A 27712-nucleotide genomic window follows, 5' to 3' on the forward strand; every position below is an offset into this window, starting at 1 on the left:
ACCAGTTGAACTGATGACTGTTCATGTCCTGTTTTGGGATGGGGTGTGTGTGGGGATCAGGTGTCCTTTGCATTCACACTGCTGAACTCTGAATTAGGTTTTTTTTTTGTCAGTGAACAGGGAAAGAGAGGGAGCGAAGAGGTGAGTGTGGGAGAGAGAGAGAGTAGGGAGGGGGCAGAAGGAAAGACAGGCAGACAGCAAGGGCACAGAGCCAGGGACAGGAATACAGGGACAAAGGAACAAGTCTACAGTTATCATAATAATAATTATTATTATAGAGATACATAGCTAGTGTAGAGAGGTACACACAGAAATAAACTAAGAGCTGAGACAAACAGGGAATGCATTTATATAAATATAGACATATGTACTAAAAGAATAGATCTGTGTATGCTACAAGTATCAGTGCAAAATAATAGGGCGAAGGAAAGACTTCCAGGGATTTGCAGAAATGCAAAAAGCAAAGCATGCATGAGCACTGAAAGTTAGCTAGGCTGGATCAGGGATAAATATACATCTGGGCTATAAGAAGGAACGTATTGCACCACGCTATCTGGTCTTGAACAGACTGAATATCAAGAGCAACTGCATCATACAATCAATTGGGAACCATCAGCACTTTTCTTTGGATACTTGGATTCCATTTGTCTCTCCTGCACAACCGTGATTTAAGAGCATGTCTACAACAGTGTCCTCCACGGCGATGGACAGAGAAGGAGGGCGCACAGGCTTGGCCTTCAAGGTAGCACAAGGGGTGAACAATATGGCAGGTGTGGTTTTTATTTACTGTGAAGGAGGTAAATACTGACCTCTCCCCCCCCCCCCCCCCATTCACTAGAACCCACTGACAGGTCTGCGCTGGAAGCGATTGGAGGAACCATTAGGATTTATTAAACTGCTGGAATGGGTAAGCAAAACCTATATGATTATTTTGCCTTTTAGTTCATTACACATCAATTGCACAGGAGTATGAGGGATATAGTAATGTAACTGATTTTATAAAACTGTATATTTATGTTCCCAGAACAGTGTTCTTTTTTTATTATTGCATTGTAGGGTTATGTTTTAGCTTTTTTTATTACTGCTTTTTTTTTTTCTGACCTGATTTCAGTTTATAGAATTTATGGTATTATATATCTTACAGTAGCATTACATTCGTTTTAAAGAAAGAGCAGTAATCACATACATAAAAAATATCTTAATACCGAACCCCTCTGCCAGGGATTTCACCTTCTTCTCTCCTCCCCATCTTACACACTCACGTATTGACTTTATCTTCTGCTGCCCTTCAGCTTCTACTCAATTAATTGACTCCTCTATCATCCCCAACTCCTGGTCAGATCATTCCTTTCTCTCCTCTTCCTTTAATATCCTGGACTCCCCGACATCCAAGCCATCCTGGCGTTTAAACGAAACCCTTCTAAAAATCCCGCTATTCCAATCCAAGATAAAAGAAGCTATGCTAGATTATTTCTCCCTCAATAACACCGACCTGGGATGTACTCCATTAATCTGGGAAGCACACAAGTCGGTAATTCGGGGCCACATTATCAGCTACGCCTCTCACAGAAACAAAGATCAAAAACAAAAATTTCAATCACTCCTGGATCAAGTCGCCCTCCTCGACTCCCAACACAAGCGCTCCCCGACCAATGATAACTATAGGCGTCTCACCGAGGCAAAATCTACCCTCAACGCAATTCTATCAGAGAAAATAGACAAAACACTCCGCTGGACAAACCAGCGTTTCTATGAGAAAAGCAATAAGGCTGACGCTTTACTTTCCAATCAACTGAAAAACCGCAAAGCCCGATCGGCTATCCCAGCCCTTAAAAACTCAATGGGCAATACGTGCTATCACCCCTCCGAAATCAATGCTGTATTTAAGGAATTCTACAAACAACTATACAACTCCCCTACACATGCCCCACCCTCCCCCACGTCTACATCACCCCCTGATTACCTGGCCTCATGCCCTCTCCCCGAAATAGACCCTAACACCTCCGCTAAACTTTGTCGCCCCATCTCCTCAGAAGAAATCACGACAGCCCTCAAGTCCCAAAAACCCTCTAAAGCCCCAGGCCCAGACGGATTCCCCTTTTCGTACTATAAAACTTTCCAACAAACCCTCAACCCCCACCTTACCTCCACCTTTAACCGCATTCTAAACGGAGAATACTTCCACCCAGACACTACAAGAGCCGTGATCACCGTCATACCAAAGCCAGGTAAAGATCCCCAGCTGGCCTCGAGTTACCGCCCTATCTCCCTACTAAACACGGACCTGAAACTCTTCGCCAAAATACTCGCTAACAGACTCAACCCCCTCCTTCCATCCCTCATACATCCTGACCAAGTGGGCTTCGTCCCAACACGGCAAGCTCTTGACAACACCAGAAGAACCATAAACCTGATCCACCATATCAACACTTTAAAACTTCCATCCATACTACTGGCCCTTGACGCAGAAAAGGCCTTTGATCGGGTCTCCTGGTCTTTCCTAACCCACACACTCCAAAGGTTCGGGTTTCAGGGACAATTCCTACAAGCCATCCAAGCTCTATACCATAACCCTTCCACATCAGTTTCTGCGGGGGGCATAACCTCCGACTCTTTTAGCATCTCTAACGGGACGAGGCAGGGCTGCCCACTCTCCCCACTCATCTTTGCTCTAATCATAGAACCCCTAGCCAGCAGAATTAGATCCAATCCCGACATCTCGGGAATTACAATTGGGAACTCCTCTTACAAAATCTCTCTCTTTGCCGATGACGTCCTCCTATCCCTAACCAACCCCTCTATATCTCTCCCTAACCTCTTCCAAGAACTCTCCCTTTACGGCCACTTTTCAGGGTATAAAATCAACCATGATAAATCCGAGGCACTCCCCCTTCACATCCCTAAACCCGCCCTTGATCTTCTTAAAGCCAACTTCACCTTCTCCTGGCGTAGAGACTCTATAAAATATTTGGGTATTCACCTGTCAAAATCCTACACCAGTTTATACAAGTTCAATTATCCCCCCCTCCTCCGAACCATTTCACAAGACCTCTCTCGGTGGGGAAAACTCTTCATATCATGGACAGGACGCATAAATGCTATTAAGATGACCGTACTCCCAAAACTCCTTTACCTCTTTCAGACCCTCCCCATTGCTGTCCCCGGGAGAACCCTCGCCACCCTTCAGACATCCCTCTGCAAATTCATTTGGAACCACAAAAAACCCCATATTCGCCGCAGCATTCTCTCCAAGCCCCCAGCATTGGGAGGCCTAGGCCTCCCCCTCCTCTCCAAATACTACCACGCCTCCAAACTCAGCCAACTTGTCGCCTGGCACTCTCCCCGAGATGTAAAAAGATGGGTCGACTTAGAAACTGACCTTTCAAAACTGCTCTCCGTCTCCTCTCTCCCTTGGATCCCGCGCCACCTGAGACCCCCCACAGCCCTGGCCATACCCACAATTTCCCTCACTCTCTCTGTCTGGGACTCCCTATCCACCAAGCTCTCACTCACCTCATATCCTTCCCCACAGACACCTCTCTGGCAACACCCATCATTCCCCCCCGGCCAATCCCTCCACATGGCCTCTACATGGTCTTCAGCTGGAATAACTCGCTTTTGTCATCTACACGACGGGAACACTATGCTCACCTTCGCTAATTTACAGGACAAACACCACCTCCCTCACTCCCTCTTCTATCAGTTCCTCCAAATCCGGAGCTTCATCTCGTCCTCACTATCCAAGACAGGCCCCCTTAAAAACCTCACTCCCATGGAATATCTATGTGCCCACAGACCTATGGATAAAGGCATCATCTCCCACCTTTACCACTCTGTCCTCACACCAGACAGCCCCTCACTAGAACCGCACGAAAAAGCATGGGATTTAGACCTGGAATCCCCTCTGGGGGAGGACTCCTGGAAAACGATCAGACTAAACATCTCTAAATGCTCCATTAGTGTAGCTATCAGAGAAACCTCCTACAAAATCTACACCAGGTGGTATCTGGTCCCAACACGCCTACACACCATCTACCCATCCGTATCCAACTCATGTTGGCGCCAATGCGGCTGTGAAGGCACATTCTTTCACATATGGTGGACCTGCCCACGCATCTTGCCCTTCTGGTCCATGGTCCAGTCCGTTATAAACTCAACCTTACCAGAATGCCCCCCTCTTTCCCCTGCCACGATGCTCCTGTGTGCCCCAGCCGACCAGTTGCCCACCCTCGCAAACAAATTGATTCTCCACATCACCTGTGCAGCCAAGCTACAAATTGCTAAGGCCTGGAAAAACCCTGCCCCCCCAACGTACCAAGAATTACTTAACCGAATCTGGTACGTCGCCAAAATGGAATACACAACCAGCCTCCAAAATAACACAGTGGAGAAGTTCCACAAAATTTGGGACCCATGGTACATAGCCAGGGGTATCCCTCTACCGGGCCTCGCTTAAAACTACCCACTCTCGCCCCGCCCCCCCCCTCAAATACTACCTCCTTCCGGATCTCCCCGACCCTACAGCGCCCTAACACGCATCAGCCTGTTCTTACTCTCAGCTTTCCACTCACTTCCCCCACTCACCCCATCCCCTTATTACCCCTCCTGCTCATTCTCCCCCCCCCCACTTCCCCCCTCCCGCTCCACCACCAATCGTACATGGAACCTACTCTATGCCTAACCCCCCCCCCCCCCACTCATTACCCCTCCCCACCAGTCCCTCTCCCCCCCTCCACCAACGCACCCCCTCCCCTCACTTAGTTCTCAGTTGTATTTCTATTTGCAATAATCTATCTCTTGGGACCCCTTTGCAAACCGATCTATTTCATCACCTCTTATTAAGCATCCGGTCCTAAGCTAAATCAATTCCTATTGCTGACTAGTCTTGTAATTGCATTTGTTATTGTTTACATTCCTTCAATAAAATTATTTGAACATAAAAAATATCTTAATACCACAGTGGTGTATATTTTAAAATATCAATTCTTTCATAATAATAATAATAATAATAATAATATTTAGAATTTAGATGTCCATAAAATGAAGCTAATTACTGTGTTTTCAGAGGACACCATTGTCATCATGTTATGGGTTTTGCCCTCTGTAAGGATAAATATGTATTAATTAGCCACAAAGGGATATGTATGTTTGCTGGCCTCTGATGGCTGTTCCTAAGCTGTAATGGCTACAATGACTACAGAGATTTTATCTACATCTGTTACATGCCTACATATCTTAATGCTATGATTGCCCATGAACATAAGCCTGTTCTATGTTGCAGTTTAAATCACTTTTCTGACCCACAACGTTTGTATATCCCCTGCCCCCTACTTGGATGGCTCTGGATGTCCCTCACAAATAGATGCTCTCACATTTCACTTCAGTTTAGGAATCTCTCCCAGTCAGTAACCTTTCCACCATCTCCATACTCCACATGCTTGGGATCATTCAGCACACAACCTGTGCCAAGGAGCGTTCATGTTTCAGTCATATACTTGTTGTACATACAGTCACTGTTTCTATGCAGAGGAGAACACTAAACTGTCTTATTAGCATATAAATGACTTTTAACTCTATTTATTTATTAACGGTTTCTTATATAGCGCACACATATTCCGCAGCACTTTACAGAGAGAATATTTGTAATATGTAATCCATTACTCCAGCCCATTTTGGTCATATCAGCCAGCTACTATTCTTTCATGTCCTGGAAATTCTGGACATGGCAATGGTGGAATTTCTGAATTTCCTATAATTATTTATTTTCTTGGGGCTTTTTTTTAAAGGGTGCTCTCATTACACATAACTCTTTTACTCTTATACAAATAAGCACAAATATTGATGTTTTACCATTATTTATATTAAATATGACAGCAATGGCCTTTTGGTCCCAGGTGTAAAACCCTCTAAAAGCTGCATTGCCACCTGCTGTAAAACTCTACTAAGTAACTTACTCCTCCCCCTAAATGAAGCACTGGGGTCGTCTTCATGCAGCTGCTTCTCCTGGGGATCTGCCAGTTACATAATGCAGAACTGTCACATTTATGCCAATGTGTTTGTGGATTATTATTGGTCACCTCACCCACGCTCTGCTGGCACTTTGTCAGATGAACAGAGACAAAAAAAATGGATGCACATAGGCTCTGTTAAGGGGTGGGTGGTGCATTTTTAGAAAAATGTTTTAGTAGATGGTAGTGCACTAAGGGGGGTATTTATCAAAGTCCGGAGGAAAAAAAAATTGTGTGAGATAAAGTACTAGCTAATCACCTTCTGTCTTACAGTACATTTGAAAAGTTATGTTTCAAAAATGACAGTTAATAGCCGACTGGTTGTTACTTTGGGGGTTATTCTAGTTCATTCTTTCTGACAAAATCCTTCTTAGATGGACAAAACCATGTGCACTGCGGGTGGGGCAGATGTAACTTGTGCAGTGAGAATTAGATTTGGGTGGGGTTTTTCTTCAAAGTGAGATCTATATTGCAGTGTAAAATCATGCAGTCAGTATTTTCCCTGCACAGAAACAAAATAACTCACCCAAATCTAATTCTCTCTGCACATGTTACATCTGCCCCCCTGCAGTGCACATGGTTTTGTCCATCTAAGAAGGATTTTGTCAGAAAGAATGAACTAGAATAAACCCCTTTATCTCTTACAATATTATCTCTCTCTAAAGGTGCCCATACACGTTGCGATGCGAAGCCTGCAATGCAGGCATCGCATCGCACAGTACAAAAAGTATGTGCTGCACATACTTTTTGTACTGCCCGCGGATTGCATTGCATCACAGGCAAAAACGCATGCGTTGCGATGCGATCCGCCCGATAACGCATCGCATTGCACGCTGTTATCGCAACGTGTATGGGGACCTTAAGCTTTGTTAAATATCTTTCTACACAGAGAACCACATGAGATTCATAATGTTGCACATTACTTAACCCTTTGTGTGCCAACATATCTGTGAGAGATTTGCAAAGTATTCGCTAAAAATGTCAGCGTCACTCACATTTGTTATATCACTTCAAGTAAAATATGTTGTGTAAATAAAGATTATATTTCCTATATAAGGTAAACATGTATGATGAACAAAAATGTTGGCAATTTTCAAACCAATTTTGGCAAATTCACTTGGTACTCAAAGGGTTAAAAAAGTTAACAAATTAAATATTACACAATCCTAGAAATCCATCCAGAATCATTAGTAAGGTTACATAGGGCAGTATTCAATGTGAAAAATGACACCAAAATTAAAAAAAAAACCTTTTAGTTTAAAAGTTCACATTCCAGCTCTCCATGAAAAGATGGAGAATTGCTACACGGCGAGAGATGGCGAAAATCACTTAGAAAGACGGCGAATATTTCACATTGAATAGGGTTGCTCGCTTTTGGAGAGCAAAATGCTCCGTCCAAGGCGAAAAAAGCACAAATTCGCCATAAAACAGGGCGAATTTTTCTCATTGAATACTGCCCATAGAGCGGAATATAAACTGAGCAACTTTTCATCCATGTAAAATATTAATGTGGTTGTGCTAGTCTTTTTAATCAGACCTGCCCAATATTCTTTCTCAAAAAGTTGCTTTCCATAAAAAGTTTCTTCCCATACACTCAGTAGAATCAGCGGTTCTCAAGCTGTGGGTCCTGACCCCAAAGTGGGTGCCAAGAACAAAGCTCCACCTCCTAGTTTGTAAATAATAAAGAGTCATACAAATTCTAAAAAAATAATTTTTACCAGCTTCCAGCCTACCAAATATAATACTAGTTTAAAAAAAAAACACAGTAAATTTACTTTCAATCTTCATTTATTAAATATTTACCAATGTTGACATTTAAGGACAGATTTATCAACAGGTGATCTCTCATGTTTTCACAATAATAAATGGTGCTCCAGCCAATCAGCTGAAGTTATTTTTCAAACACATGACATTTAGGAGCTGATTGGCTGGAGCATCATTTATCATTTGTAACAAGTGGTAACAAGAATATCACTCGTCGATGAATCTGCTCCCTCAACTTGAACTCAACTTTTATGTGGTCCGATAACCCAGGGTTAAGCAGCCCTTGTTGTTATTATTATTATTGTTATTATTATTATTATTATTATTATTATTATTATACATGAGTACACTGTAATGAACTTCTTTGAAAGTTAAATTATGCAGTTGGCGGGTGCCTCTGAGTTGGAAATATTCCTCATACACCTCCATAACTAGAGGGAAGTTTGTTAAATAGTCTGAATGACCGCTGTTTTGGTAACAGACGATAATCATTTACTACTATGCAATGATTGATTATAATTTTAACTTGCTTATTAGTTGGTAAATATGCATGGCCAGCATAAGTTTTAGAATTATTAGAACAATTTATCACAAATTAATTTCAGAATCAGCTTTATTGGCCAGGTATACTTGTGTATTACTAGGAATTGGATTTGGATTTGAATAGATCTTAGCATAAAAAAAACACCAACATTCTAATTACTAGTAGCGATGTTCCCTTAAAGGTGTATGAATATACAGCTCACATTTTTTTCAGTCGGCTATGCAGCCTTGTGGCTGAGGTGATAGGTACTCTTGCTGTCATCTCTGTTAGTGCAATGTAACAGTGTAATCAGTGCTAATAACTAGATACAGTGACCCAACATGTCACTGGCCTGCAATTGTGGACCAGAGACTGATTGCTATTAGACAACTGACCCACACATCCACAGAGCTGTGTGAAGTGAATGCTGTGGGAGAGGACTGAAGAGGACCTGGCTTGAGTTAGTAGGTTGAAGGGAGCTGACTGTATACCTTATGTCTATGCCTAGGTAAATTTACTATTAGATGATCTGTGTGCAGTAGATGGCGATTAGTGATATCTCTGCAATACATGCCTAGATATGGATTCTGTGCAACATATACTGGTATTTTTTTCCTGCATAATTTTGACTGTATTTTTTTTGTTGGGTATCCTTGATATACAGTATATTGCTTGCGAATACAGTTATCTGTCTGCTATATTTGGTTGGTAATTGGGGCTTATTTCCTTAATTTATGACAATAATGTTATTTCTCCAAGTAACTCAGAATTTGGGACTTATCTGTGCAATACATACTGTAGCTATACATGGGGTGTATACCTTCTGCACATACAGTATAACTGAGATGACATACTGGGTATGGTGGTAGTGGATATGATAATGTGAGCATTTGCTGGGTATGATGATGGCTATTTGTGATTTAAAGGAATGGCAGTCATTCAGTAAGTAGGGGAACTGAATCAGTTGCTGGGTAGGGGAGCAACATAAATGTACTAAGTAGGGAGGGGGGGAGTCATTTGGTGGCTAGGAGAATGCTATTCATTTACTGTGTAAAGTAATGGTAGTCATTTACTTGGTAGGGGAATGGCAGTCATTTACTGGGTAGAGGAATGGCACTCATTTACTGGATAGGTGAATGGCAGTAATTTACTGAGTAGGGGAATTGCAGTCATTTGCTTGGTAGGGGAATCACAGTATTTTTTGGGTAGAGGAATGGTAGTCATTTCTTGAATAGAGGAATGGCAGTCATTTACTGGGTAGGAGAATAGCAATAATTTACTTGGTAGGGGAATGGCAGTCATTTACTGGGTAGCGGAATAGCAGTCCTTTAAGTATTTGCTTTGCAGGGGACAGGCAGTCATTTACTGGGTAGAGGGAGTGCAGTCATTTTCATTGTAGGGTAATGGCAGGCATTTGTTGGGTATGCTTATGGCAGTCATTTGTTGGGTAATAGAATAGCAATCATATACTGTGTAGGAGAAAATCAGTCATTTGCAGGGTAGGGTAAAGGCAGGCATTTGATGGGTAGGAGAATGGCAGTAATTTTGTGGGTTGGAAATGCAGTGATTAGGTGGGTACTGAAATGGTCTTTTGCGTGTAGGGGTATAGCAATCACTTGTACATATTTTACAATGAAATTTAGAAACAAAAGCATGCACTCTCCAAATTGTGGGTTTTAGTGTTAGGTTATTAGTATTAGTATTGATGGTAAGGTTAGCGAATCAATGTTAGAGTATTATACCCCTTTCATACCAGAAAATGCAGGAACCCACCCAGGAATATGGCCCAGGGATCAAGTCGGGCCATTCCCGGGTTGGTCCCTTTCACACCAGAAAAGTCCCTGCATTTTCTGGTGTGTGAAGGGGGCGGGAAGGAGGCAGGAGGAGGCTGTCAGGAGGCAGGGATGAGGCCGGAAGGCGGCTTGTTGGCGGCGAGTACTCACCCCAGTTGCTGGTCCTCGGTGCAGGCCAGGGATCCACACAGACGGCGGGCGCAGATGACAGGTCAGATGGCGGGTGCAGATGATGCAGCTCTCCGGCGGCAGTGAGGGTGCCGAAGAGCTGCACCATCTTCATCCACCACCTGTGCTGTCATTTGCTCCCGCCGCCTGTGTGGATCCCCAGCCTGACAGCAAACGGAGGGCCAGCAACGCGGGTGAGTAACCCCTAGCCCTTGCACACTGGCCAGGTCACCAGGTTGAACCCGGGAACAACCCTGCTCCAACGGCCCAACCAGGAAAATTAGGCTGGTGTGAAAGGGTATTAGTGTTTGGAATAAGGGTTAGGATATTAGTGCTAAGGTTTTCTATTAAGTGTTAGGGTGAGTTTGGAGTATGGGTTAAGGTATTAAGGTTAGGGTATAAGTGTTAGAGTATTAGTGTTAGGGTGAGTGTCCAGGGTGGAGTGCAATGCAGAAGCAGTAGGGGAAAGACTTAAAACAATCAGACAAGTAGCAAGCAATATTTCCTTGTAACATCCAATCAGGGTGCCCAGCAAGTAGTGTTTAGGACATGGAGAAAGCAGCTGTTTGAATTGGAGTCCAGTTTATTCAAAGTAGCAGGGGCATCATTTACCCTGATGACACCCGGTGAGGACAGACATAAAAAAAGGGGTGAGGCTTCATGGGTGTGGTCTCATAGCCCAAACCCCCATTTTTGGCCTTCATGCTTTACATATAAAAACATTTAAGAATAAAACACTTAAATAAGAAAAACTACTACAGTCCATTAATGGCTGCAACCTGTAATCTAATTCATAAAATGTGTTACAGACATATGAACCTGGATTATAGCTATGTACTTAACTTTGGAGTTGCAGTGCATTACATGGCACTAGACTAGACCATGGGTCTTCAAACTGTGGCCCTCCAGATGTTGTGAAACTACAAATCCCAGCATACCTTGACACAGTTTTGCTATAAGGGAGTGTTAAAACTGTGGCAAGGCATGCTGGGATTTGTAGTTTCAAAACATCTGGAGGGCCACAGTTTGAAGACCCATGCACTAGACCCTTCAATATATAATGTTACTTGATTCAGGGAATTGAAGTAAACAGTGACTCAATATGCTCCCTGGGGGTGGATTTAGATTGGAAACTCCGGTACTTATGTATTATCTGGGCTGCCGATTTTTTGATTGTATGCCTTAACTTAAGGCATACAATCAGATGCGATGCGATATCGCATCGCATACGACCATATCGCATGCATCGCATGCGATATGGTCGGATGCGATGCGATGGACCCGGTTTCATCAAAATCGGCAGCCCAGTTAGTACATAAGTACCAAAACTCCTTTACCTGGAGAACCCCTTTAAATGTGTTCTCTGACAAGTCATCACTGTTCTGAGACTTTAGGTATATACTCTGCTCTAGGCACAGCTCAATGCTACTGTATGTCATTGTAATCTCAGAACATAAGAAAGCACAATAGGATTACGCACACTTGATTTTATTTATCAGCCACATGGAAATAAATTATCTACTTTCCTCCATTAATCGCTTAACTCCTCTCTGCACAAAAGTATATCATGTTTGTTACCAACAACTACCCCATACACTAGTGAGATTTGGGTCCTTTTCCCACGATTTCGACCCATGTGTGAAAAGTGTCAAATCCTATGTAATTTACTTCCGAATCCAAACCAATGAGCGGTTCTGCATCGGATCGAATCCAGAGATTGTCATCAAGGATATATCCTAAGGCAGTGAATAGGATTGCATACGATACATTGTATGCAAAAGGACCGCATACAATGTATCGTATGCAGTCGAGTTGCCAAGGTATCGCATGTGAGGCTGCATGCTATACCTCGGCCTAGACTGTATGGCCAGCTTAAGTCTGATCCCATTTGAGTACAATCAATATGAATTATATTACATGACTGAATCGATATAGATTAATCCATTTATAGTCAGTGTTGACCTGTTTACTAACAGAAGCAATTTTCTGTCTGGCATCTGGTTTTGTAAACCAACCCCCGTATTACCCATCATTCAAATAGTATCATATTTTCCCATGCACATAGGCCCTTATTTAGATCTGCTCACAGTACAAATGTATTCTCAAAATGGGCAAAACCATGTGCACTGCAGGTGGGGCAGATGTAACATGTATGGAGAGAGTTATATTTGTGTGAGTTATATTTGTGTGAGATTTGTTTCTGTGCAGGGTAAATACTGGCTGCATCATTTTTACACTGCAATTTAGATTTCAGTTTAACACACCCCACCCTAATTTAACACTCTCTGCATGTTACATCTGCCCCATCTGCAGTGCACATGGTTTTGCCCATTTTGAGAACAAATTTGTACTGCGATCAGATCTGAATAAGGGCCTGTTTGTATAACTACATTCCCATTGTACTGCTTTTAGGAATTTTGTTTTTGTTTATTCCTTCTCTCCACCTTGTTTCTTCTTCTTCTATCTCTCAGCTCTTTGCTATCTTTGCCTTCGGGACTTGTGGTTCATACAGTGGAGAAACAGCAGCAGTCGTGATGTGTACCGTTTTGGAAACAAAGACTGACACAGATCTTATATCTGTAGCCTTTTCTTATCCTTTCAGGTAACACCATAGGCATATCATCTACATTTAGAACCATATGTTGTACTTAAAAATAAAGGTACAATAAAGAGCTCTGGGATTGATACTGAGTTGAACATACATCCATTTGAATAGCATAAAATAAACTATGGGCAAAATGTAATAGGGTGCTATTTTTTAAAAGTGCGATTTTCTAGATCTGTGCACGGTTCTATCCACACAAAAAAGTGTTAAAATGACCAAAAAAACCCCAAAAACAGCGTGGGGTCCTCGGTCCTGAGCAGAACTAACCCCAGGCTCAGTGAACTGGTCCTGGCTTTAAAAATATGGTGACAAAATATGTAGAGTTCCCCTGTATTTAAGAAACCAGCACTAGGCTCTTGGACTGGTCCTGGTTCCAAAAATACTGGAGACAAAAAAACTGGGGGTTTCCCATATTTTGGAACCAGCATCAGGCTCCAACAGCCAGTGATAACATGCCACAGCCGGGAACACTTTTTGTACAAGGTCCCCTGGCCGTACCATGACCACTGTGACTGGAGACGCTTTCAGCCAGTCAGAACTGAGATGCTTCCCCTGACTGCCTGAAAGCGTCTCCATGGAGATGTCTACAGCCAATCAGGGCTGAGCTGCTTCCCCAGCACTGACAGCAAGATTCTCAGCTGTAGTGAGAGGTGACCTGGCTCACCCCGCTGTCAATGCTGATAATGCAACATGGGAGCCTGGAAGGGTAATGTATATGGGTGCATTTTCAAGCGACCTCAGACCATATTTACACCCTTTACCAGCTTTATCCAGCATTTTTCACTAAGGACTACCAAGGAGATACATCCACTTCCCAATTGGGATACCCCACTCTCCAGGAGAAACATACTGGTTCTTCTACTCCAATCCGAGGCACAAGATTTATTGGAGGCACGCCACCTCCATAAAGGCCAGGCAACATTCTGTGAAGGTACATCCAGCACTCTCCACCCTGTGGGTCCCACTAAAGATTGCTAAGGAGGGACACTCATCTCCTGGGATACCACACTCCTCAGACCAAGTGAATTGGCCCCTCACTCCATTCCGAGGCATTAGACCATTTTGGAGGTACACCACCTCCTTAAAGGCCCGGTACTATCTGTGGAAAAAGATGTACCCTCATTCCAGCCCTTACATCCCAATAACGGATTACAAACCCACCTTGTGGATCTAAACAAACTCACTTTTGGAAACCTGAACTGTAAGGAACATTCTGGAAAACAATGGGTGACTATCTAGCTGAGTGTCGTTTTTCTTTTTCTTTTTCTTTTATTCTACTATGCTCAGTATGAAAATGTTTTAATAATACATTTATATCCTTTTTTCACACACCTGACCTTTTTAAATTATTTATTTAATTATACAATAGTTTGATATTAGCGCAATCTACTAATCTTCCTGTTTTTTTTGTTAGACAACTCTGCCTGGCTACTCTGATTGTGTGAGAGAGCCTTGCTAAAAGCTTAAAAGCTCTGGAGGCATCAAGGCCAGGGTTGCCTACCCTCCCAGAATGGCCGGGAGGATCACGAAAATCGGTTCCTCCTCCTGGCCCCCCCGGATTGCGGTGTCTTCACCCTGACCTCTGCATTTAAATAACGCAATCCGTGGGTTTCAGTGGAGGGGGCGGAGCTAAAATGTCCACAATTGTGACATTTTAGCCCCGCCCCTCCACGGTTATTTTACATCATGGGACGGGCTTAATGACATCACGCTCAAGCCCCGCCCCCGAACTGTAGCTGGAAGTCTCCTCTCCAGGCATTCCCCAGAGAGGAGACTGAAAAAGTCGGCAACCCTGATCAAGGCCCAGCCTGCTCCTGTTTAAGGCCTTTTCTAGTCATGGGGATCTGAGCACCTGCCTGGTGTGCCCCTAAAGATGGCTCTGACACCTACCATGTGCAGATTTGGTGGCATTCAGAGATGTGGCTAGACATTTTAGTGCCCTCAGCAAGAGAAAGCATTGCACCCAATCCTCCAATGACTCCTGGCCCGCAACAAAACTATAGGGTCAAAAACAATAAAGTATAACAATCAGAAACTTAGAGATTTTAGTAGAGTTTTCCCTTTTTTTTTAATGCGGCAATCAGTTACATGGCAAAATCAACCTGTTTTTTTCAGTGTAAATGATTGCTGCTTTTGGCACCTAGTTTTACTATTTTATAGATTTTTTTATTTATTTTGCTTTAAATATCAAACTATTTATATGAGACTCTGACTGACCGTTATTCTAATTTGATGAATGGTATGCTAAGACAGATCAGGTGCCATGTTTACTATTTTTTATCAACCACTATAGGGCAATATTACAAGCTAGAAGTTACCGTATTTTTCGCTCTATAAGACGCACCGGACTATAAGACGCACCTAGTTTTAGAGGAGAAAAACAGGAAAAAAATATTCTGAGGATGAGGTTATGGGCAGGAATGATCTGGCAGAACAGCAGAGAGACATAGGCAGAGAGGAAGAGACGTAGGGAGAGAGGCAGATAGGGGCAGAGAGACATAGGCACAATGACATGGGCAGAGAGGGGCAGAAATACAATAGCAGAGAGGTGCAGAGTGACATGGGCAGAGGGGCAGAATGGCAGAGAGACATGGTGGGCAGAGTGATAGACATATGGAGAGAGGGGGGGACATGGGGAGGAAAGAAAGTGGTAGCTCATTCGTCCACTTATTAAAAATGCACTGTGTCACCCCTCCACCATGCAGGTAGCCCCTGGCAGGTGAGACACAAACCTGCTGTAGAGTCGAGTCTCGCTGCAGTGCCTAAGAGGAGCTGCCTACAGGTGACTGCTCCTTGTTAATGTCAGGAGGCTGAGAGCTAAATCTAATGGGCAGCTTCAAGCAGGGTGAAAGGTCTGCCTTCTAGCCAGCGGACGCGATGCCAGGACAGACAAGTGGGCAGTGGGTGGTGTTGAGCGGGCACAGAGTACTGTAGCCCGGTGGCAAATGACTGCCTCACATTCCCCCTCCTCCACACAGCTCCCAGCATCGGCAGCGCGCTGTCCCCCTTATACCCGGCTCCCAGCGGTGGCAGCCTCCTGGAAGCGCTGTCTGTCTTCCCCTTAGATACTGGAAGCTCCTACCTTCCTCTTACCCGGCCGCTCCGTCCCTCCAGCAACGCGGCAGCTCAATCCCTCGGTACACCTGGTGATCGGACATATGGGGATTGGAGACAGACACCCGGCTCCGTGGGAATGTTAGGGGGTGAGTGTAAAGGTGCCGGGCGAGGGATGATGACATGCTGGCAGCGGTAGGGAGACGCTGGGGTGAGGTCCGTTTGGCGAATGGCATATCGTCGGCGGGGTCCCTGCGGCAGATGGGAACTAGTAGTGCTAGATCCCATGATAGTTCCCCGCCGATGATATCCCATTCTCCAAAAGGACCCCGCTGCCCGGACCTCTAAGTCTAAGCTGCTGACAAGTACCACGGGAGGGGGAGCGGGCTCTGCTGCAGCTCCTGAGATGCTGGTGCAGCAGCACCAGCATTCAGGAGTTTTTTGCATGTTAATATTCCAATATTTGCTCCATAAGACGCACACACTTTTCCCCCCACTTTTTTGGGGAGGAAAAGTGCGTCTTATGGTCCGAAAAATACGGTATAATGAGGCATGGTTCATAAGGGGGCATAAGATCTACTGTACATATGATGTCTGATTGCAGTTCAAATCCCGGCGGTCGGAATCCTGGCGTTCAAAATCCCGACGCCGGAATCCCGACCGCCGAAATCCCTACACTTTCTCCCTCTGTGGGTGGTGTCCACGACATCCATAGAGGGAGAATAAATTAGTGTGCCGAGCGCAGCGAGCCTGCAAGGGGGGGGGGGGGGAGGGGCGATCCCTTGTTTGAATTTCGGCGGTCGGGATTCCGGCGTCAGGATTATGAACGCCGGGATCCCGACAGCTGGGATTTTATATCAATCCCTTTGAAGGCACACTGTATGCATGTGGAGGGTCTGATAGCACAAAATGGGCAAGTGGAAGGATCTTATCAGGCATCTGAAGGGATCTAATGACACAAAAGGGCATGTGCACAAGTTTAATGGCACATAATGGACATGTGCAAGGGTTATGGCACATGAGGAGCATTCACATATTCAACACGGGTACTTGTGTACTATCACGGCGCCCATCGCATCGCAGACGACATCGCATGCGATGCGACGCGATATTGTATGCCATTGTATATGGCATACAATGCCATACAATTCGATGGGATGCGATTATAAATTGTATAAGCACCCTAATGGGTGCTTACAATGCTTAAATGCACCCACACGCCACCCCCCCAGTATAAACGTGAACCCGAAGCGTGGCGAGCGTAGCGAGCCCGCGAGGGGCGGCGGTACGCGTCCTACGACCTTTTCATACCCCCACTATCCACGTCGGCGTGGAGTTGATTTTATAAAGTTTTCAGCGATAGTGTGAGGACCTGCAGAAAAGTGGGGTCCCGTGAAGGGGGCTGCAGGCTTAAATGCATTGATCAATTCATGAACCAAATCTCCACAATTTATTATCAGTTAATTTAGTGTGTGCAGAGCTCCTACAATGTATATATATATATATATATATATATATATATATATATATATATATATATATATATATATTTTACAGTGAGGAGAGCTTTTCTGTTCTGTATAATCTTCTTTTGGTAAATGTGGCCATCACTGGAAAAAAAAATCCATGTTATATTTTAATGACCATGAAATACACTTTTACCCATTTGACCGCAAGTTGCTAGTCTACAGTTAAACCCATTTCACACCAAGGATATTGCCAGGGCAACCAGTCTTGTCTTGGTGTGAACAGGTCTACCTGAGTTGGGTGTACTGGGTCCACTACTCAGTATGTGACCAGATTCAAACCTGAGACTGACCCAGGTAGGCTGCTGTGTGATCTACAGTATGTCATCTCCAAACTCTGGCAGATATAGCAGCAATGAGACACTGGGGCAGATCTATTAATCTGCCTATAACGTTTGGCAAATAACGAGTCCCGTTTCTCCAGCATAACGTGGAGAAGTGGGCAAACGTTATAGGCAGATGTATTAAGCAGATAAGGAGAGCTGTTATCCCTAGCGTGAACGGCTGTCCTTATCGGCTCCCTCGCCGCCCGCACATGCGCATTCGCAATCCCCCCCCTCCTCTGGCCGGCTTTCTGGGCATGCGCGAGATCTTGCTAAAACCGCGAGATCTCCAGCGCAGCCCAAGCCAGACGCAGGGCTAGCGTTGTCCCCACAGTGGGGGATAGGACAACGCTAGCCCTAGCTAGCCGAAATCGTAATCCCCCCCAGTTAACCAGCGTTAAGTGCATTTTTGCACTTGTTCATACATCTGCCCCACTCAGGGGTAGATATATTATAGCGGCGTTAAGAGCGCCGCTATAATACTCCCTGCTTCACCTCAGTAGCGAGGCGAAGCAGGAGGGGACACCGACAAGATCTACTAAGATCTTGCCGCCGAAGTGGGGGAGCGCTAACTTCCCCCTCCGGCGATGTCCCCTCCAGCTGACAGCGCGTCAGTTAACACTGACACACTGTCTGCTTCTCCCCGGCCGGCTGGACTGCGCATGCGCGGGATCTCGCTACTCACGCGAGATCCAAGCGCAGCTCAGAGCCAGCAGCAGGGACAGCGATGTCCCTGCTGTGGGCATAGGGCATCACCGTCTGCAGCTGTCGAAGTCGATAGCTGCAGGCGGCGGAATGGTCAGCGATGCTGACCGTTCATAAATTGGGCAGGAGGCAGGCGCGCAGCACGAAATATCGTAGCTGCGCTATGCCTCCTGCCCCACAGCGCCGCACGATAGACACCCGCTCAGCGGGTGTCATAGATCAGGGGAAGCGCTATCCCTTGCCATAAGGTACGGGGATAGCGCATATTCCCCTGATCGTTTGTTCATAAATCTACCCCTGAGTGCAATCTGATAGGGATGAGTCAGCAATAATAGAGTTCCAGCCTTCAGTGTGAACATGGTTTCAGCAGCTGTGACACAGCCTGAAACCAGGTTCAGTAAGCCATGTTGGACCCAGGTTTTCAGTGTGAAAGGAGTATAATACATGTCACTGCTTATAGTGTGTGTGTGTGTGTTTGGGGGGGGGAGGGGTGATTGGTGATATAAATGCAAAAAGGTTATGCTGGACATACTGTACACTAAAAAGTTATTAAAGATCTATCTAATATTAGCAGATTGCCCAAATAATTGAACAGACTAAGTGCTCAACCAATCCAAAATTATCGATCAACCAGCATGTCTATATGTCCGATATTTTGAAGTTACAAGTGGTACATATTAGTCAGTGTATGCACTGCTGTAGCCAGCTGACAGGTGTTTCCCATGTTCCTTCACAACACATGAACAGGGATATTTCTCTTCCTTATGACATGGCTCTCTCAGCCAATTAGCGGGCGTCCTATTCATTTAAAATCATCTGCCCGCCCCTGGCTTCTCTCTCTGCCTGCCAGCGTGGAGGGTGCGGAGGTGCAGTGGCAGGTGGGGGGTGCGGCAGTGGGCGGGTGGAGATGTGGCGGTGCCGCGACATGGCCATATCATTCAACATGTCTATACATGGAATATGTGGCCATGATCCTGCACAACAGGTCGTTCATATTTCCGCCTGTTGAAGGTATCAGCAGGCTCAATGAACAACCCAATGGCCCCCCGCATCGGATCGTCATCAAGGCCACACATGCTTAGTTTTTAAATTATTGATCATTCAAGTCGGTCAGAAATGGCCATATTGTTTAAAAAATCTTACTGTATCTGGGTACCTTTAGACTGGCCATAATGAAAATTTACTTGTAAACAAAATATTGATTTAATTCTAAAATCTGATTGTAGTTGAATCTTACATAAACATTTACAGTTATTCTATTCTATGGGAAATTCTGTCACATTTTGCACCTAAGAATATTGTTATTGTACCACTGACCATATCCATATTGTCTGTTGTACTGTGTATATCTCTCTGCTTTTAGACTATATCGGCAGCGCTATGAGATGCCTCCCTGTGGAGAAATTGAGAGCCGTGTTTTACACCTCTCAGGGGATTTTTCTGCACCAGCCGAATTCTTCGTCACATTGTCAGTCTTCGCTTTCCTGTATTCCATGTTAGCACTGGTCATTTACTTACTTTTCCATGATCGATACACTCAGATCCGGAGAGTGCCAATTGTGGTAAGTGACTTCTGTGAGGGAAGATGTGATAAACAGGTCAAATACCAGAACTTAGGGCAAGAGATGAGCAAGTTCATAAAGCAGTCCATAAAGCAGCAAAGCTTGTAAAGTGTTTAGCACACGGGTGTTTACTACTTTTACACACTTTTGAGTATACACTCAAGGACAAACAATGCCCTGGTTATTTGATATCTAAGAAAATCAGTGCAGTTGACATGTTGCTGGTTTTAAAAAGGTAAACACATATAAAACAGTAGAACAATTATTAATTCATATTTACTCTTTATTTACAAAATGGCAAACTTTTATGCACCAGGGTACATTCAGGAGATTGTTTTTGATGGGATCTAGTTAACATCCTGGTGCTCAGGATCCTGATGGTAAATACTCGGGTTAGGAACTTGAGGGATGGTTAGGGCTAGGCTGTGGGGGGCAGTTAGGATTTAGGCTGTGGAAGTGGTGTTAGGGCTGGGCTTTAAAAAGTACCTAAAATGCATTATGAACGCTGGGATCCTGTACACCGGGATATTGATAATAACCTGTTTTTAATACAATGATTTCTGAAGATAAAGGTGGCCCAACTCAAATGAGTACACAATTCAAGTGGCTTGATGGTGTCTAATGCAGGTTGGCTCGGTAAGCTGTGAACATTGCAGCTTACTGAGTGCCTGATATGCCGCCCAGCCGAATACTGTCAGCCTGTGTCAAATTAATGCATCTTATCAAATGTTGCCAACCATAGGTGCCGATTTATGTTTTTGCTGGTGGGTGCTTAAGCCAAAAATATAGGGGAGTGGCTTCATGGGAAAGGGGTGTCGCCACAAAATAATACTAATTTATATTACGCAGCACAGTTGCCTCCAATATTCAAATTATAGCAACAGTGCCAAATACATAAATGCCCACACAGTGCAGGTACAAAAATCCCTCCCAGTGCCAAATACATAAATGCCCCCACAGTGCCAAATACATAAATGCCCTCACAGTGCCAAATACATAAATGCCCACACAGTACCTGTGCCAGCGACGAGGGAGGTGGAGTGCAGTGGGACACGGGCAGGTGGGCCGCTGCTGAGCGGATGGGTGCTCATCATTTTCCGTGGGTGCTCGGGCCCTCAAGCACAAAACTGCATTGGTTGCTATAAGCAACATCACCTCTTTTCTAGATGCTTTAGTAAATTTACCCCATGTTCTCCAGAACTTTACACAGTATTCCAAATGAGGGTGTACAGTGACATTGTTTCTTCTTTTGGCCTGCTACTGATTCCCTTTGCAACCAACCAATCATCTGTCTTGCCTTCTTATGGGTGCAGTTGTTATCCCAATTTACAGGGGCTATTCTCTCTTTTGAGGGTCTACAACCCCCATAGAGGGAGAATAAAACTTGTGACGAGTACCAGCAGTCGGGATTCCAATGTTGGAAACCCAACTGTCAGCTTCCAATACCTCAACCCTTCTTATTGCTATGTTAAATTGTCTATAAATTAAATAATAGGTGAGATTTAATAGGATGAGAGATTCAGAAAGTGAGAGATTTGGTAAGAAATCTCCAGGTTTTTTAAAGCGGCAATGGAGATTTCTTACCAAATCTCTCACTTTCTGAATCTATCATTCTATTAAATCTCACCCAGTAAGTCCTAAATTCCGCTACTACTTAGTAGTTTCCATCGGGGCAATACAGAGCCTGGCCGGGCCCAATGACTTTTGAGGGAGCATGGCCTAATAGCGGGAGGCATGGTCATGAACCCCTAGAATATAATACAGACAAAATAGCAATATAAGCACCTCCCTGGCCACACTGCAGTCCAACACATAGCAGCATGTGCTGGGATGAAAAGAGCTTCTACAGCTGCTACCACAGGGCCCCTGCATGACACCTGTGCCCCGGTAATTAGTACCCCCTCTCTTGGTGCCACTGGTTTCCATTACAGTACCCTTGATACTATATTTAGCTTTTGGGTTTTTGAGACCCATATTGCATATTTGAGTGGTAAACTGTCGTTACCACATTCTTGACCATTCCTCTATTCTTCCTAGATCATTAGTCATTAGTTTTACTCCTGCTGGTGTGTCTACCCTGTTTCATAACTTTGTCATCTACATTATGGCATAGTTTTCCTTCAGTACCATTTGCAATGTTAAGAAAGATAAGTGCACAAATTGAGAATATATTTCCTATTATACATAGTAAACATAACTTCGGCCAAAATACCCAAAATACTTTGAATGCATATGTGTACATCTCAGTGTATACAGATGGACCAGGAATGCGGTCATTAGGTCAACAGCATGTTGGTCGCAGTCATTAGGTCTACACCACTAAGTCGACATGCTGAAAGGTTGACATGGGTCTAGGTCGACATGGGACAAGAGTGACAGGTCATTAGGTCGACACAAGCATTAGGTCGACATGGTCTAGGTCAGTGGTCTCCAACCTTTTTTGGGACGGGAGCTACTTGCGACAAAATAAACTGCCCGAAGAGCTACTAAAATAAAAAAATGTAAAAACATCTGCATAATAACCAAAAAATGCCCTTTACACATTATGCCACACACTGCAATGCCCCTGGCACATTATGCCACACACTGCAATGTCCAATATGTCACATACATACCTTCCAACACTGGAGAAGGGACATCAGCCCGAAATTAAGGGGTTCACCTACTACCGTGGTACTCCTGTGAGGATACATCCCCATTTTCTTCCCCTATGGGGGCATAGTCAACGCTCTAAAACCTTTAGCCACATGGGGTGCGGCCATTGAAAACGAGGGTTTGATACACATATGCCCCCAATAGTGCAGTGCCAGATGCCCCCAATAGTGGCAGATACACATATGCCACCAATAGTGCCAATAGTGTGGCGAGCCCGAAGCGTGGCGAGCGCAGCGAGCCCCTCGAGGGGACGTGCATTAATTCACAAGTATTACGCGTCCGCTCGCCACACTATATAAAATCAACTCCACGCCGACATGGATAGTGGGGGAATGAAAAGGTCTGAGGACGCATACCGCCGCCCCTAGCGGGCTCTCTGCGCTCGCCACGCTTCGGGTTGGCGTTGATAGTGGGGTGGCGTTAACAATGGGGGGGCATTTAACATTGTCATTACCCATCAGGGTGGGTGTACAATGTAGAATCGGGTCTGGGTGCCTGTACAATTAAAAATCGGGTATAATCGCGTCTCAACTCATCGCATGCGATCATATGGCATTGCATGCGATGCGATTTTGTGGTTATACAATCCCCTGCGCCGTGCTAATACACAAGTACCAAAAAAAATTGTGAGCCAGCAGATTTTCATTAACAGACCTGGCAGGGTACATGCCCAGTGGGGGATACTACAAGCACACACACACACACATACACACACACACACACCCTGTGCCCTCAAATAGCCAGCATATTTTACAAGATAAATGCTATAGCTTTCCGTGTCATCGCACCATTCCCCGAGAATAGGACATGCGTGCGTCCATTCATGGCAATGGTAAGTGTGAGCGTGAGAGTTGCTCGCGCGTCCTCAGCTCAGCGAACATTTCACTGAGATGGAAAGCTATGGTATGCCAGACGAATGAATGCGCGCTCCATCTGTATACACTGAGAAGTACACAAATGCATTCAAAGCTGCGAATGTGAGTGCAGTAGTTGTGTAAAATATGCATAGGTCACTGGCGGTTTGATTTGTATTGAGATGCCCACCTGCCAATTTACAAATCCCAGAAGGCTGCATAAAGAGACATCTGTTAATTATCATTATCTGGGCAGTATGGCTGGTGTAATGGTTATCATTACTGCCTCACAGCACTGAGGTCATGGGTTCAATTCCCACCATGGCTCTAACTGTGCGAAGTTTGTATATTTCCCCTGTGCTTGCGTGGGTTTCCTCTGGATACTCCGGTTTCCTTCCACAATCCAAAAATATACAGGTAGGCTAATTGGCTCCAAACAAAATTAACCCTAGAATGCCTGTGTACGTGTATGTGTGGTAGGGAATACAGATTGTAAGGTCCACTGGGGCAGGGACTGATGTGAATGTTCAAATATTCTCTGTAAAGCGCTGCAGAATATGTATGCGCTATATAAGAAACTGTTAATAAATAAAATAAATAAATTATCGAAACTCTGATTAGCCTAACTGCAAGTCCACATACGGCTGCATAAACCTTTTTTTTTGTGTGGTGTACACATGCTTGCAGGCATATCATTAACCAGATTCATATGCATCTCAGGCATTTAGCAGCTGCTAAATGGGCATTTCTGAGTCACAAGTGGACATAAGCAATGGGAATGCATGTAAGCAGTTTTGTCCGGGAGCTGTGGGAGCATAGCCAGAGTTGCTAATTTGAGTTGTGCATTGTGGGAGCTAAATACAGTCACATCTCCTGCACTGAATATGGTACTGTGGGACAGATGCAATAAGCTTCAAAAGTAATAAAATGGAGAGTGATAAATAGCCAGCCAATCATCTCCTCCCTGCCATGTCACAGACTGTGGTTTGAAAAATGTCAGGCAGGTGCTGATTGGTTGGTTGTTTATCACCCACCATTTTATCACTTTTGAAGCTTAGTACATCTGGCCCTGTATGTGTTGGTGATACTGATGGTGACTCTTAAGACTGGAAGAGTGGGATCAGGTGCAGTTTAACAGAGGAAGGAGGGGACCCGAGTTTAAACTCCTCACCTATGTGACACAATAGACTGCTGGAGTCTACTCCCTAAGCGCATTTCTCCTAAAACATGGCACCCTCCAAGTTCTGGGTAATAATATCTAATGTGCATGTACAGTGGCCATTTTCCAGGTGGTTTCTGCCGTAAGCTGCAGCAAGCTGAGACCAGAGAGGTAAATAATTAAACACGTATGCAGATTGTGCAGTGTGGCGCCCCTGGACCCAGTGGCCCTTGTGCACCAAACACTGTACACCAGGCATGTCCAACGTTGGCCCTCCAGATGTTGTGAAACTACACATCCCAGCATGCTTTGCAATAGTTTTAGCATTCTCTAATAGCAAAACTGTGGCAAAGCATGCTGGGATGTGTAGTTTCACAACATCTGGAGGGCCAACGTTGGACATGCCTGCTGTACACCTATGTAGTAGTGGACTGCGATCTCCTAGCTCAGGACTGGCCAAACCTTTCCTCAAGAAATACCAATAGTTCACGTTTTCCAGACCATCTGGCTTGTTCTTGTGTTGTTGTGACTATTACATTTTAAAACATGAGCTACTTTCATTCCATACTAACACATGGTCATTTGGAAAACATGAACTGTTGGTAAATCTCGAGGACCAATTTGGCCACCACTTGCCTAGATTCTTACAACTCAGAAGGTGCATATAGTCGCATTACTATTTAGTTATATTCTACTTCCAAGTAGGCATCTGGAGTTAAGTTTTCATTACTTTCTGATTCAGAATAAGGCCTTAAATGCTCAGTAATACATTATAATATAGTTGTTATACCATTGTGTTTCTGTAGGATTTGTGTGTGACAGGGGGCTTTGCCTTCCTGTGGCTCGTGGCTGCTTCAGCGTGGGGGAAAGGTCTTATGGACGTGAAACTAGCCACTCATCCTTCTAGCCTCCTTTCATCAATGCCGGTGTGCCAGAGTCCAACGGCCACCTGCAGTGCCAGCATTACTCCATATTTTGGGCTTGCCAACATATCTGTGGTAAGAATGATCTATAAGCAGAATACAACATAAAGTCACAACTGTGTGTATGCCATTGTAAATTTATATTGTTGTCCTTAAAACGTGCAATTATTATCTGTTCAAATAACTCTACACAAATAAAAATAAAATGCGATAGTTACGGGAACTTTTATCCTAATATTTCCTAGTAAATAATGGCTTGCAATGCACTGATAAGGTAATTCTAGGTCAGTGGTTCCCAAACCTGGTCCTTTAGGTACCCCAACAGTCCAAATGTTAGTTATATCCCTGCATTTGCACAGATGGTATAATGCAGTGGTTCTCAAACTCAGTCCTCAAGAACCCCACAAAGTTCACCTTTTCCAGGTCACCCGACAGGTGCATTAATTACTGACTGACATATTTGAAAAGATCCAGCTAATTATTTCAATTGATTCTGTGAGGAGACCTGCAAAACATGCACTGTGTGGGGTCTTGAGGACTGACTTTGAGAACCTGTGGTATAATGAAACTGATGTACTAATTAAGTTACCATTGCCTAAGCACAGACATCCTGAAAACCTACACTGTTTGGGTGCCTTGTGGACCATGTTTTGTAAACAGTGATCTAAATATTTTTTTGTGCAACCACTGTAGGGAGAAATACTAAAAGAAATGATAAGATAAATAAAAAAGTAGTGTAGACTGGTTGCATTAACATAATGGGAGACAAAATGGCATCCTCTTGAGAAATGCCGATACCAGCACTAGGCTATGGCAGACTGATCTGGTGAAATGATACCACGGAACCCGCAGAATGGGCTCCTCCTGTCATAATATCGGCCAGCCCTTGTATATTCACTATAGGTCAGATTTTGCTAAGAAAAATGGATCATAAAGAATGTGGTTTCTCAGGAAAAAAAAAAAAGCACTATAGCTCTTCCCAAACGGAGGCATATGGTATATATAAGAAACATCAGATTAATAGATACGTGTTTATTTGCTACTCTACAGGTTCTAACAAGCCCTAAACTGTTTGGGTATGCTGGTGCTTGTTGTGGTCACGTCTGAATAACCTCTTTGTTACATCTCCTCACACTTCTCTTTCCCTTCACCAACAGCTCTTTGGGTTTCTGAATTTCTTCATCTGGGCGGCCAATGTGTGGTTTGTGTTCAAGGAAACCGCATGGAACAAGCAAGCAACCACCAAAGAGGAGTCTGCTGAGCGTGGAGAGGCTGAAGACCTTCAGTGATCTCTCACTGTTTCCTTTCTGGAACGGCAACTCTTTCTCTGCCAGTGACTCTACTAGTTTGGGAGAGTGGACTTCCCATCCTCTTCCCACCAGGCTCTGTCTTGTACTTACTGATTACTGCCCTGCATCCTGATGCTGGCCCTGTATCATCTAACACCAACATAACACCTGTATTGTGTTTCTTTTTCCACTCTTCTCTTTTCCAAAGTTGTTACAACATCTAAAAGTTGTTACCTCCTCTGGTGCTATTTATTAAATAAAATAATGTCCACTTTCTTTGGAGTAGTGATCTTGTTCTCTAAACAGATGTTCCTTCAATCATCACGGTGGTTATACTTATACAGTCGGTTTGTGGAGGATTATGTGGAGCTTTAGAAGTCCTTTCAAGTTTCGATATAAATAACAATCAACCCCAAGCACACAACAGGGGCAGGAACTAGGGTGGTGCAGAGTGTGTCACCACAAACAGCGCTGCAGATTAGCGGGTGCTTGTTAATTTTCTGTTTTAATTACATTCACTTATAGCTTCCCTCTTCATTGAAGTCCGCATCTCCTAAACGCCCCTGTTTCTACCTACTACATAGATCTGCTCAATTGTATTGCTTATTATATTTTTATAAAATACATGTTGCATGTTCTTAGATATTTCACCATTTTATGCAGGATCAAATAGCTCAATGGGTAGTGTGTCTGGAATATAACAGGTTATGAGTTTGAATTTTGTGTATGACGGTATATTGAAATTTGTTATTTTAGAAAGGTATAAAAAAAGGATTTGTGTCCAAATTCATTTAATTGCAA

The 27712-nt window shown here is 44.1% G+C and overlaps 1 protein-coding gene across 1 annotated transcript; it reads left to right on the forward strand.

The window, feature by feature from the left end:
- Positions 1-27187, forward strand: SYPL2 (synaptophysin like 2). The gene is made up of 6 exons (XM_083172934.1): positions 1-742; positions 839-907; positions 12728-12858; positions 19833-20031; positions 25506-25697; positions 26780-27187. The coding sequence occupies exons 1-6, from the start codon at positions 677-679 to the stop codon at positions 26909-26911; spliced, it is 789 nt and encodes a 262-aa protein (XP_083029060.1). The 5' UTR covers positions 1-676; the 3' UTR covers positions 26912-27187.
- The last annotated feature ends 525 nt before the right edge of the window (positions 27188-27712 follow it).

The sequence above is a fragment of the Crinia signifera genome, chromosome 2 (genome assembly GCF_055691185.1).
Source record: "Crinia signifera chromosome 2, ASM5569118v1, whole genome shotgun sequence".
Taxonomy (NCBI): Eukaryota; Metazoa; Chordata; class Amphibia; order Anura; family Myobatrachidae; genus Crinia; species Crinia signifera.

Excerpts from the sequence above, each read along its gene's own strand:
- SYPL2 (XM_083172934.1), top strand. The coding sequence starts at position 677 with ATGTCTACAACAGTGTCCTCCACGGCGATGGACAGAGAAGGAGGGCGC. Across the intron at positions 20,032-25,505 it reads TCCGGAGAGTGCCAATTGTG|GATTTGTGTGTGACAGGGGG; the intron begins GTAAGTGACTTC and ends GTGTTTCTGTAG. Across the intron at positions 25,698-26,779 it reads GGCTTGCCAACATATCTGTG|CTCTTTGGGTTTCTGAATTT; the intron begins GTAAGAATGATC and ends CTTCACCAACAG.